The sequence below is a fragment of the Rattus norvegicus genome, chromosome 7, assembly GCF_021556685.1.
Source record: "Rattus norvegicus strain SHRSP/BbbUtx chromosome 7, alternate assembly SHRSP_T2T, whole genome shotgun sequence".
NCBI lineage: Eukaryota > Metazoa > Chordata > Mammalia > Rodentia > Muridae > Rattus > Rattus norvegicus.
The window spans coordinates 139445951-139456993 of record NC_141540.1 but is presented as its reverse complement, the minus strand read 5'-3'; the positions used below and the strand labels follow the sequence as shown (position 1 = coordinate 139456993).

The window sequence follows — 11043 nt, the reverse complement described above, 5'->3', positions numbered from 1 at the left end:
CCAGGAGGAAGCAAGCTACCGTGCAGCTTTAACAGAAAGGGAAGGGAAGAAGAGAGAGCTGAGACGGAGTCTCCTGCTATTGGCTGCTGCAGGGGATCCCACCCTAGGGATTGGCTTCGGCAGAGTCCGCCTTCTCTTGTGATTGGCTCAGTCTGAGACTTATAAGGGAGCCTTGCGAGCCTCCGCCTCAGTTGGAGGCAGGCAGGGAACCGGCAACTAGGCACCAGTGTGGACGCTTGAGGGGCGACCTCCTCCTCACTGAACCCGAGTCCACGTCCCTCCTAGGCTGCAGCCATGAAGGAGAGACGGACACCGCAGCCAGTGGTGGTCAGATGTAAGCTTGTGCTGGTGGGGGACGTGCAGTGTGGGAAGACGGCGATGTTACAGGTGCTAGCGAAAGACTGCTATCCCGAGGTGAGTCCCCTGCATTTCCGGGGTCGATCCCCACCTGTCCGGGACAGCGGTCTCACCCTCCCGCAGGCCGCCCCACCCTGCCTTGCCTTCTGGCTGGAGGACTGCCCTGTCTTGCTTCCCCTGAGACCTGACCCACTTCTGCCGCCCGGTCGGCTCCTCCTCACCTCTTTACCCAGCATATCCCCTCCCACTTGCCTTCATCCCTGAGACCTGGAGGTTCCCGAGGGCCTGGGCTTCGTTCTTGACGCAGTACCTGCCCGCCCCTCCTGTAAGGTTCTATGAGGGTGGCTCCTGTTCACCTGTGTCAAGGGACTAGAGGGCAGAAGACAGAGGTTAAAACAGGCTTGTGGCTCTGAAAAATGGGACACAAATTTAGCGATGAGAAGAAAAAGGGAATGTATGTGTCTCAGACCAGCCAGGATGTAGGGGTCTTGTCCCCAGGCTGGGGAGCGAAGGTCAGTACCTCTACAGTCCCCTGTGTATCCCCCTCCTCGGGCTTCTCATCACCTGACATTTTAGTGTTTGAGCGCATGTGTAGCCAACGCTTGGTCTAGGGTTCTGAGGGCATGCTGCTGGGGTATGAGTGTTTCCTGTCACTTCACAGACCTATGTGCCTACCGTGTTTGAGAATTACACAGCCTGTTTGGAGACAGAGGAACAGAGAGTGGAGCTTAGTCTCTGGGATACCTCAGGTAAGACTGTACCCCCTCCCCCCAAATGCCCCATCCCACCTCTATTGGCAGCTGCTGCTTTTTTAAGGGGCAGCCGGGGCGGGGAGGGGAGGGGGGAGATCCAGCTTTGAGGATAGAGTTGCTTGCCAGGAAAGTGAAGGAAGGAAGGAATGTAAAAATTCTTTGGTTGGGGCATTGATGATTTTAGATGATCCTGAACGGCAATGGCAAGCCTAGGGGCCACTCAGGTCCTTGGTTTAGTTCAGCTCTGGATGGTGAGGTCTAGGGACCCCTGAGTACTCCTGGGAGCACCAGACTTCTCTGTCTGTCTCTTTCTCATAGACACACTCCTCTCTCTCTCTCTCTCTCTCTCTCTCTCTCTCTCTCTCTCTCTCTCTCTCTCTCCCTCCCCACTCTCCCTCCCTCCCTCTCGAGTTCTCCAGAGCAAAGTTAAATGAGAGGTAGGAGTGGTACTGCTAGGGGCAGCTGTGGTGGGGAAGAGAGCCGCCCACTTTGGAGGGAATATTCCTCCTCTCCCGCATCCCTCCTCAGGCCGCTGCTGTCTGCTTGCCGCAACTCAGAGGCTGCGGCTGGGAGACTGAGACGACGCATCATCGATGTCTTGGAGGATGGGGGAGACAGTAACTGTCGGGCATGTCCACGCTGGGGTTGGTGCCCAGGGGAGTGCACGGGGTCTACTTCATTCTCCCGGTGCCTGGCGGGCGAGTGGGAGATGCCCTGTCTTTAGGAAATGTAGAAAGTAGTTACCTTTCCCACTCTCCGCCCCCAAGCCCTGAGAGCTCAGCTAACGTTTGCTTTGCTTCTGAGTCCTTCCCGCTTTCTCTACCCCAGGGCCTCCTTCTGAACAGTCTGTCTCAGACATCATTAAAGAGTAAGGGCCAGCAATATGAGAGAGAAAAGAAAAATCCATGCTTTACTGAAGGGGACGTTTCCTACTTGCCCTAGCCGAGTTTGTAGGGAAACTGTAGATTACTAAGGCTTTCCTGCATGTGTGTGAGAGACACGCCACCCTGCTTCTATGAAGCAATCTTGTTCGTGTTCTCCAATTCTGAGGTCTGGGAGGACTGGGGATAAGAAACGTGTAAACAGAAAATGACAGTTCTTTTGCTCTCCCCGCAACCAAAATTCCTCAGGCAGGTACACGGGTTCCCCCCATTGCAGTTCCAGGAAAAGGGAGACAGGGTTCTGGTTATCCTGGTCTGTGCTATGCTGGCCGGATCGGACCAGAATGCAGCGTGGCTGCGTGATGTATGGGTTTTCTCCTGGCGTACCCTCCCACCTTCCAATCCTCCCTGAACCTTGCTGCAGCTCTTCTCTCTTCCTTACATCCTCGATGCCCCCTCCCCCCAACAGCCCTTAAATCCCAGCCCAGATAATGGAAGATCAGCCGGGATGGTCTTTTTTACCCCCGGGTCACACCCCACCCCCTCATTTCGAAAGGATGGAGGCCATCAGCTTGTTTTAAACTAGGTCTGTGAGGACAGAGGGAATGTCAGTCGTTCGTGTGTAGGATGAAGCTTCCCTGCATGTGGGCCAGCGTTGAACCTGTTTCTGTTATTCACTTGCCAGTCTTAGGGGAGGGGGCTTGCTTGGAGCCAAAATGGAGACTCGGTCCCCCTCCCCCTCCCCTTCCTCCAGGACCGGCCGGTCGCGCTCCCCTGCCTCAGTGCTGCTGTGGTCCAGCCCCCGCCTCACCTCAGAGGTGGGGGTGGATTGCTGAAGGAGCAGGCAGCTATCCCAACTCCCCCTTACTTCTTCATTTTTATGACCGACACCCCCACCTCAGCTTGGATTCCCCCCAGTTTCCATGGTGACTGCAGTACAGGGAGAGGGGCTGCTTGCTATTCTAAGCACGGATCGTCTGGAGTCCAAATCTGCTACTGTTCCTTACCCAGGGTGGAGGGGCCCGGGCTCAGCTCCTAGCCTTCACCCCACTAGACCCTGGGTCAGAACTGCCTCCTTCGGACCCTCTACCGAGGACCCTTGCTCTGGCCTCTAACTCCTCAGTTATTGGTGTCCCTGGTCTTTGAGAGCGCCTCCCTGAGACCGGAGGGGTGGGGGCCACGGTAGACCCTTTGCCCTTTGTAGTGTAAACTGATTTGAGTGGGTCAAGAGTAAAACTCCCAGTTCTGGATGCTTTTTTCCTCCCCCATCAACCTCCTGAAGTTCTGACCCCTGAGGTAAAGAATCAGGGTAGCCAGTTATGTAACAGGCAGGGCCGTTCCTTCACCGGGAGACCCTAGAGCAGAAGAGAGAAGCAAATGTTGGGCAGCAGGCAGGTGCATGTGAAGGGAACCTGGAACAAATCCTCGTCTCTCCAGAGGCAGCATCTTCTGGGGCTCTGACATGAGTGGATCTTAAACCCAGTGTAGGAAACCCAGACACTTTCAGAGTGACTCTGCCACCTGCTTTGCTTACTCCTCTTTTAGGACCAAAGGAAATGGTGTTCCTGGCAGATGGTCCTGTCCCAAGCTTCCATGAGATAGCTCAGTGCCCCGATACACAGGCAGACACGAAGGGGTCAAGAATGGCATTCCCCAGGGATCCCCGGGCTTGGGCCTCTAGAGCAGAGAAGACGTAGAAGCTCACTCTCGGCTCTTCTCCCCTGACACCAGGCTCTCCGTACTATGACAATGTCCGTCCACTCTGCTACAGCGACTCGGATGCAGTGTTGCTCTGCTTCGACATCAGCCGTCCAGAGACGATGGACAGTGCACTCAAGAAGGTGAGGCTGATTGAGAGGTGGGGCGCCGTCTGCTCTTGGCTTAGCTCCTGGGGGATGGCAGGCATCGAAGCAGGAGAATCTTAGGTTCAAGTTCAAGATCAGACAACTTAGTGAGACCCTGTGTCCGAGTAACAATCAGGTGGAACTCGGGGTGATTCGCCGTGAGGGAGTGCCTCCCTTGTATAAGCAAAGCCTTGGGTTCAACACCCAGGATTGGGGGCAGAGGAGAGGATAAATGTACATTTTCTACCTAGAAGAACAAGAAGGGGCCTTGTCCCATAATCCTCCTGCCCATCAGCCAGGAAAGACTCGTTTTGCTCGAGGCCTTATTATTAGCCGTGTGGCTCTGGGTTGAACCTGGGTCCCCCTTGGCCTTCTGCCTTTCCTTTCTCCTATCCTAGAAGCCAGGCTAGGGTGGGCACCAAAGGCCCAGAGAACCTTCTCGAGAGGTGTGCCATGAGGCCTTTTGGGAGGAGCTTCTGTGGACTGTTGTCTCCGGTCCACTGAGTCAGGCAGGTCAGGTCTCAATTATCGGGTGGAAGAGCTGGCTTGGATGGTAGGGATCTGCCCGGGATGAGACGGTGCAGGAAACCCTGTGGGACTTGCCCAGCATCTTAGGGAAGGGATTGCCTCATTCCCAACTACAGGTATTTGGGTCCTATTTGCCTTTTTGACTGGGGAAAGAAGACAGATCCATGTTTTATCTGTGTGTCAGGGAGTGGGAGACTTGCCCCGCGTTCCTTTTGGTGACTGTACTGTTGACTGAAGGGATAGGATCCTGGGTTGGCACACTGGTGCCACCAAAGGCCTCATGGGCAGGAAGATGATGTCATTAGTGCAGCAGAGAGGCTGTGACTCAGAGGGAAGACTGGGACCTGATAATCTGAGCAATGCGCTGGACGGGCGCCACTGGGCTCCTGGTATCTGTCCACCACTGACTTTCTCTCCTTTCCCCTTGCCCCCGCCCTGTTTGCTCCAACCCTCAGTGGAGAACAGAAATCCTAGACTATTGTCCCAGCACACGTGTTTTGCTTATTGGCTGCAAGACAGATCTTCGAACAGACCTGAGCACTCTAATGGAACTGTCCCACCAGAAGCAGGCACCCATCTCCTACGAGCAGGTGTGTATGTGTGTGTGTACAGGTGTGTGTATGCATGTATACGCGTGAGCGGGTAGGATAGAAAAGGCTAAGGTAAGATAGACTTAGTATTGGAGGCAGGGCTATCTATAAATAGCGAAGTGTCACCTGGGTTGGGGTGGCAGGAACTTATTAGAGCCCTCCCATAGGTTAGCTTATGAGCCTCTCCCGAGCATGTGCCAGCATTTTTAAAGGTTTTTTTTTTTTTTCCTTTTGAAACCATATGTATCAGACTCATTAAAGATGCTTGTTAGAGCTGGAGAGGGTTTGTAATAGTTTATAATTCCAGAACTCAGGAGGCGGTGCCAGGAGGATTCCAAGTTTGAGGCCAGTCTGGCTACAAGATAAGGCCCAGTCTCAAAAAGCCAAAACCAAATTCAAACAAACAAACAAAAAGAAGTCATTGGATTTTTAATTCCGCACTCCCTGCCTGTAAAATAACTCCGGGAGAACGATACAGAAATCTGTATTTTTATGACAAGACTGGAGGGCACTTTTTAGTTACCTGTTTAATTGTGTGAGCGGTTTGTGCCACACACGTGTGTGGACTCTCAAAAGTTGGTTCTCTCCTTTTGCCACATGGACTTCTGGGATTGAACTCAAATTGCCGGGCTTGGTGGGAACTCTTTCCTTCTCTTTGCTGAGACGTCTCACTAGCTCCCGGAATAATTTTAATGCATGCAGGAGTATAAGAATGTCTGCTCATGTTTCTTATTAAAATCACCTGAGGTGGGGAGGGGTACTCTTAAACATCCTGACATGAGGGGCTGGAGAAATGGCCAGAGGGTAAGGGCACTTGCCACAGAGTAGATGACCTGAGTTTGATCCCCGAGACCTACATGGCGGGAGGAGAGAACTGGCTTCCACAAACTGTCCGCTGATGCCCACGTGGATGCTGTGGCGTGCGTGTGTACACACACGGACATACAGACACTCACGGGAGAGAAATGTTTTTAAAACGTCGTTTTGGTTACTACGCTTGAAGCTCCAGGTTCCATCGCTAAGACCTAAGGCCTGTGCCATCCCCAGACATCCGGCTGCATCTGGTCGGCATCAGTACGCTTTGATTCTGAGGTGCAGTCAGTCTTCACGTTTGAGGATGCTGGCAGGGGCTGGGGGAAGACCCGCAGTGGGGTGACGCAGGACACGTGGTATTTGGACGCAGGACACGTGGTACTTGGATAGAATGCCATACTGTTCCCTAGGCACCTTAAACCATCGCATTCATGACCGCACCTCTCCCACAGGGCTGTGCGATAGCCAAGCAGTTGGGTGCAGAGATCTACCTGGAGGGCTCAGCTTTCACCTCGGAGACGAGCATCCACAGCATCTTCCGGACGGCATCCATGGTGTGTCTGAACAAGCCTAGCCCAGTGCCCCCGAAGAGCCCTGTCCGAAGCCTCTCCAAGCGACTACTCCACCTTCCCAGTCGCTCTGAACTCATCACTTCTACCTTCAAGAAGGAGAAGGCCAAAAGCTGTTCTATCATGTGAAGTTGGAGCCGGAGGCGGGGAAGACAGCCCCCCACTTCCTCCCTTGGGGTACAGAGGCATGGGGAGAGGGAGGATGAGGTGACGTTTTCAGATGGCCACGGAGAGAGGGCTTTAGAAGGAGACAGGAATGGTATTGAAGAAGAGGCCAGGCCTGGCAGGAGGGCCTGACATTTAAGTGAGGGCCATCATATCCCAAGCCAGGCGCTAGGCTGGAGAGGGGGTCATTGCCCCAGTGTCCCCCCTACTCCAGAGGAAGGATGGGTGCTGGGGAGATGGGGACATGATGGACTCATCTTCAGCATCAAGCCTCTTCCGCACATCGTTCCCACACAGGCTCGGGTGGGAGGGGTCCTTGGTCCCCTCTCTTCCCCTTTACGAAGTGGCAGTGGACTGGAGAGTAGGAAAACCTGGAGGCAGCTCCCTTGGGGGCTTAACCCAGATGATGCTTCCTCACTGAAACCAGGAGGGCGAGGGCTGACCAGGCCTAAAAAGGAGACCTCATCTTTGCATAGCCCATGCATCATGGAGAGGTGACATCACACATTCACACGCTTCTCACTGAAGTCCCCCGGGCCCAAGGGAGAAGCCCCAGACCCCCTTCTTTTGCAGAATGTGGGGGTGGTGGTGCTGCAGGGGCAGGACTGATGGGGGGGGTCGTCACCAGACTTTCCTGCCCTCAGGGCAGTACAGCTGGGATTTGTTTTATAGACTCTTGTTTTTGGAACTGGGGGGTGGAGGGGGAGCGCTTCGATCCGTTATATGTTCTGTGTTTAAAGAAGAAAACCTATTTATTAATGAAATATAACATATGAAGAGGTTGGTGGCTTGTTGTTCTTCGGTTTTCGTGACCATCAGTGGAAGACCTGTCTTGGATCCCTTTCTGCGAGTGAGAGAGCGGTCTCCGTGGTCCCCCTAGCGCCTGTTCCACTTCCCTGAATCCCACTCACATCCTGCAAAGCCAAGAAAGAGCTCCTTGGTCCTGGAGTGGGGCTTCCTTCCGAACCTCAGGATGCTGATACTGCGGGGCGTGAAGACTGTATTTTTTTAAGGGGCTGTAATTTGTAGGAGATAACGTTCAGTGGCAGCCTGGCCTCCCCGGTTCTAAATGAGAGTAGCACGTTCCAACTGTCACAGCCAAAAAAGTCTCTAGGTATGGCTGAATGCCCTCTGGATAAAATCACTTCCCTGTTGAGGACCACTTCTCTAGAGCAGCGCTCTCAGCCTTTCTGACATCTTGGCCCTTTAATACAGTTCCTCAGGCTGTGCTGACCCCCCCAACCATAACTTGCGACTGTTGTGAATCGTGATGTAAAGATCTGATAGGCGAGCCCAGACGGGTGGAAACCCACTGTCCCTACAGAGATGGATGAGGGAAAGCTCAGCTCAGAGGACCAAGCTGTGGGGTAGGTGCTCCACAGATGAGTTCAAAGCCCAGGGGTGGCTCCTGGGATTCCCATCTCCTGGGTCCAAGGAGAGGTGGCTATTGTTGACTTTCCAGTTCTAGTACCTGTTGATGGTCGCTCAGTTGTAACTTCTCTTCCACAGCAGCTCACACCCCTTATTCTCCAAGGCTCATAGAGTAGTAATACAAATGAAAGGTTACTATGGGGACTGGGCAGATGGCCCAGGGGTTAAGAGCACTTCTTATTCTTGCAAAGAACTCAAGTTCTGTTCCCAGCATCCACACAGTGGCTGACATCCGTAACTGCAGCTCCAGAGGATCTTATGCCTTCTGGCCTCCGTGGTTACCACATGCATGTGGTACCCAGGCAGACAAAAGACCCGTATGCATAAAATTAAAAAAAAAAAAAAACTCTTAAAAAGTTACTACGACTAAGTATGGTGGTGTATGCCTGGAAGCACAGCATTTGGGAGGCTGAGGCAGGAGAATTGAGGCAAGGAGTTAGTCTGCTCCACGTGATGTAGCAAGATCTTGTCTCCAAAGGATAATTTATTATGCATCTGTTCTTTAAAAAGATTTCATTTTTTTTAAATAATCTTTTTTTTAAAGACTTATTTATTTCTTATATATAAGTACAATGTAGCTGTCTTCAGACACACCAGAAGAGGGCATCAGATCCTATTACAGATGGTTGTGAGCCACCATGTGGTTGCTGGGATTTGAACTCAGGACCTCTGGAAGAACAGTCAGTGCTCTTAACCACTGAGCCATCTCTCCAGCCCCCAAGATTTCATTTTTAATTGTATTTTTTAATTGTATGCGTGTATGTGTGTGTGTATGCGTGCGTGTGCACATGCATGTGTGCACATGTCTGTGTTCATGTGAAAACAGGTGCCCTCAGAGACCACAGGCATGAGACCTCCTGGAGCTGGAATTAATAGGTTATTTTGAGCTGCCTTACTATGTGGGTGCTAGGAGCTGAATTCAGGTCCTCTGCAAGCACAGTGGGTGCTTTTAAGTGCCAAACCATCTCTCCAGCCCCGTTTTATGCTTTAAATAATCAAACGTAACCTCAAAACGAAAACTAGTTAACATTCGTCTTATGTTTGCTGTGAGTCAGAGCACTTTATATATCTGTGAAGACCTTTTGAGTGATTACCTACTCCATTACAGAGGCAAGGAGGTCCTGGGAGATTGGAGTGCAGAAACCATGCAGCCACGGAGTATTTAAACAGGGATGCAAATCCAGGAGGTGTAGAACTCTAGAACTTTTTCTGGAGACAGGGTCTTACTATATATAACCACAGGTGACCTAGAAGTCACAAAAACCTGCCTGCTTCTGCGTTCTGGTATCAAAGGTGTGCACCACTATGCCCAGATGCTGCAGCCAGGGTGGTTTCAAGTTGCAACGCACCAGAGGAATTTCTTGAGCGGATCCTCCTGTCTATCTCTCGAGTGCTGCAATTCCAGGGATGTGCCACCACGCCTGGGTACCAAGCCTAGCTTTTAAATGTGCACTTAAAATGTGTTTTCTTTTCTCTTTTGTCTTTTCTCCTCCTCCTTGTCCATCTTGCTTTTAGTCTCACTCTAGAGCTCTCTGTCGTGAGGAAGTTCCCTGGTGAATGGCCCAGGATGGACTCCAACTCTGGGCTCAAGTGATCCTCTCAGGCCAGCCTCCTGAGTAGCTGGCACTTGACGCTATAGTTGGTAACATCATATGCTTTCTTCTAATTTATTTATTTATTTATTTATTTATTTATTTATTTATTTATGTATTTATTTTGTGGGGAGGGTAGGAGCTGAGACTGGGTCCTGGTTTGTTTTCTTTGTTTTTGGAGACAGGGTTTCTTTGTGTACCCTTCTGCCTTCTGGGGGCTGCCCTGGTTCACTCTGGAGATCAGACTGGCCTTGAAGTCACAGAGATCTGCCTGCCTCTGCCCAGCTCCCTTGCTGGGATTAAGGCACGCTGGGTCTTATGCAGCTTTGGTTGGTCCTGACCTCACTCTGCAGCAAAGGGTAACCTTGAACCAATGGCCGATACTTCTACCTTCACTTCACAAGAGTTGGTACTACAGGCGTCAAGAGTATACACGTGGGGTTGGGGATTTAGCTCAATGGTAGAGCGCTTGCTAGGCAAGCGCAAGGCCCTGGGTTCGGTCCCCAGCTCCGAAAAAAAGAAAAAAGAAAAAAAAAGAGTATACACATTTGGGCTGATGAGATGGCTCAGTGGTTAAGAGCGACTGCCCTTCTAGAGGTGCTGAGTTCAAATCCCAGCAACCACATGGTGGCTCTCAACCATCTGTAAAGAGATCTGACACCCTCTTCGGGAGTGTCTGAAGACAGTGACAGTGTACTTATATATAATAAATACATCTTAAAAAAAAAAGAATATGTACTTTTAACTGCCTTGCAGGCAAGGAGTATTGTTATTTATGGTTGATAAGTAATGCAAGAGAAAATACTATCTACTCTATAATATGTATGTTATATGACTTATATATTATGTAATTGCATATTATATAAGATTCATGCTATATAGCATGTAATAATGTTATATAATAATGTTATATAATGTGCTAATATAATATGCATATTATATTTTATATATTATATAAAGTTTATAATATACAGAAGATCATACCATTAGTGACTGAGTTAGGATTCAAACCAAGTTTCACTGTTAACTATATTACCCCTTATTGTTAGCCATGTGGCTAAGTAGAAAAGTAGCTTTGACCCTTACTAAAAGGATATAAGCTCGAGGGCTGGAGAGTGGCTTAGTGGCTAAAGTGCTTGCCTTGCAAACATGGGAGTCTGAGTTCAAATCCCTGCATGCACATAAAGCTGCATGTGCTACATGTCCACAATCCCAGCGCTTCCGTGGTGAGATGGAAGGTGGAAACAAGAGGACAGGCAAGGACTGAGACTGTGGGTTGTCATGTGACCTCCACACACATCTATACACAAGAACGCACATCGAGTAACACCTTACACAAACAGCCACCACAGTCTTTATGTCCTTTATCTCAAGAATAGTTTGTAAGAGAGCTAGAAAAGCAAAATCGGGGCTGGAGAGATGGCTCAGCGGTTAAGAGCACCCAACTGCTCTTCCAGAGGTCCTGAGTTCAAATCCCAGCAACCACATGGTGGCTCACAACCATCTGTAATAGAATCTGAT

General features: G+C 50.8%; 1 protein-coding gene across 1 annotated transcript; it reads left to right on the top strand.

Annotated features, from left to right (window-relative positions):
- Nucleotides 1-202: 202 nt before the first annotated feature.
- On the top strand, nt 203-7282 carry Rnd1 (Rho family GTPase 1). Its single transcript, NM_001013222.1, is given in 5 exon segments — nt 203-414; nt 1019-1106; nt 3722-3831; nt 4818-4952; nt 6218-7282. Coding segments are annotated over 5 exon segments (699 nt in total). The 5' UTR covers nt 203-294; the 3' UTR covers nt 6464-7282.
- The last annotated feature ends 3761 nt before the right edge of the window (nt 7283-11043 follow it).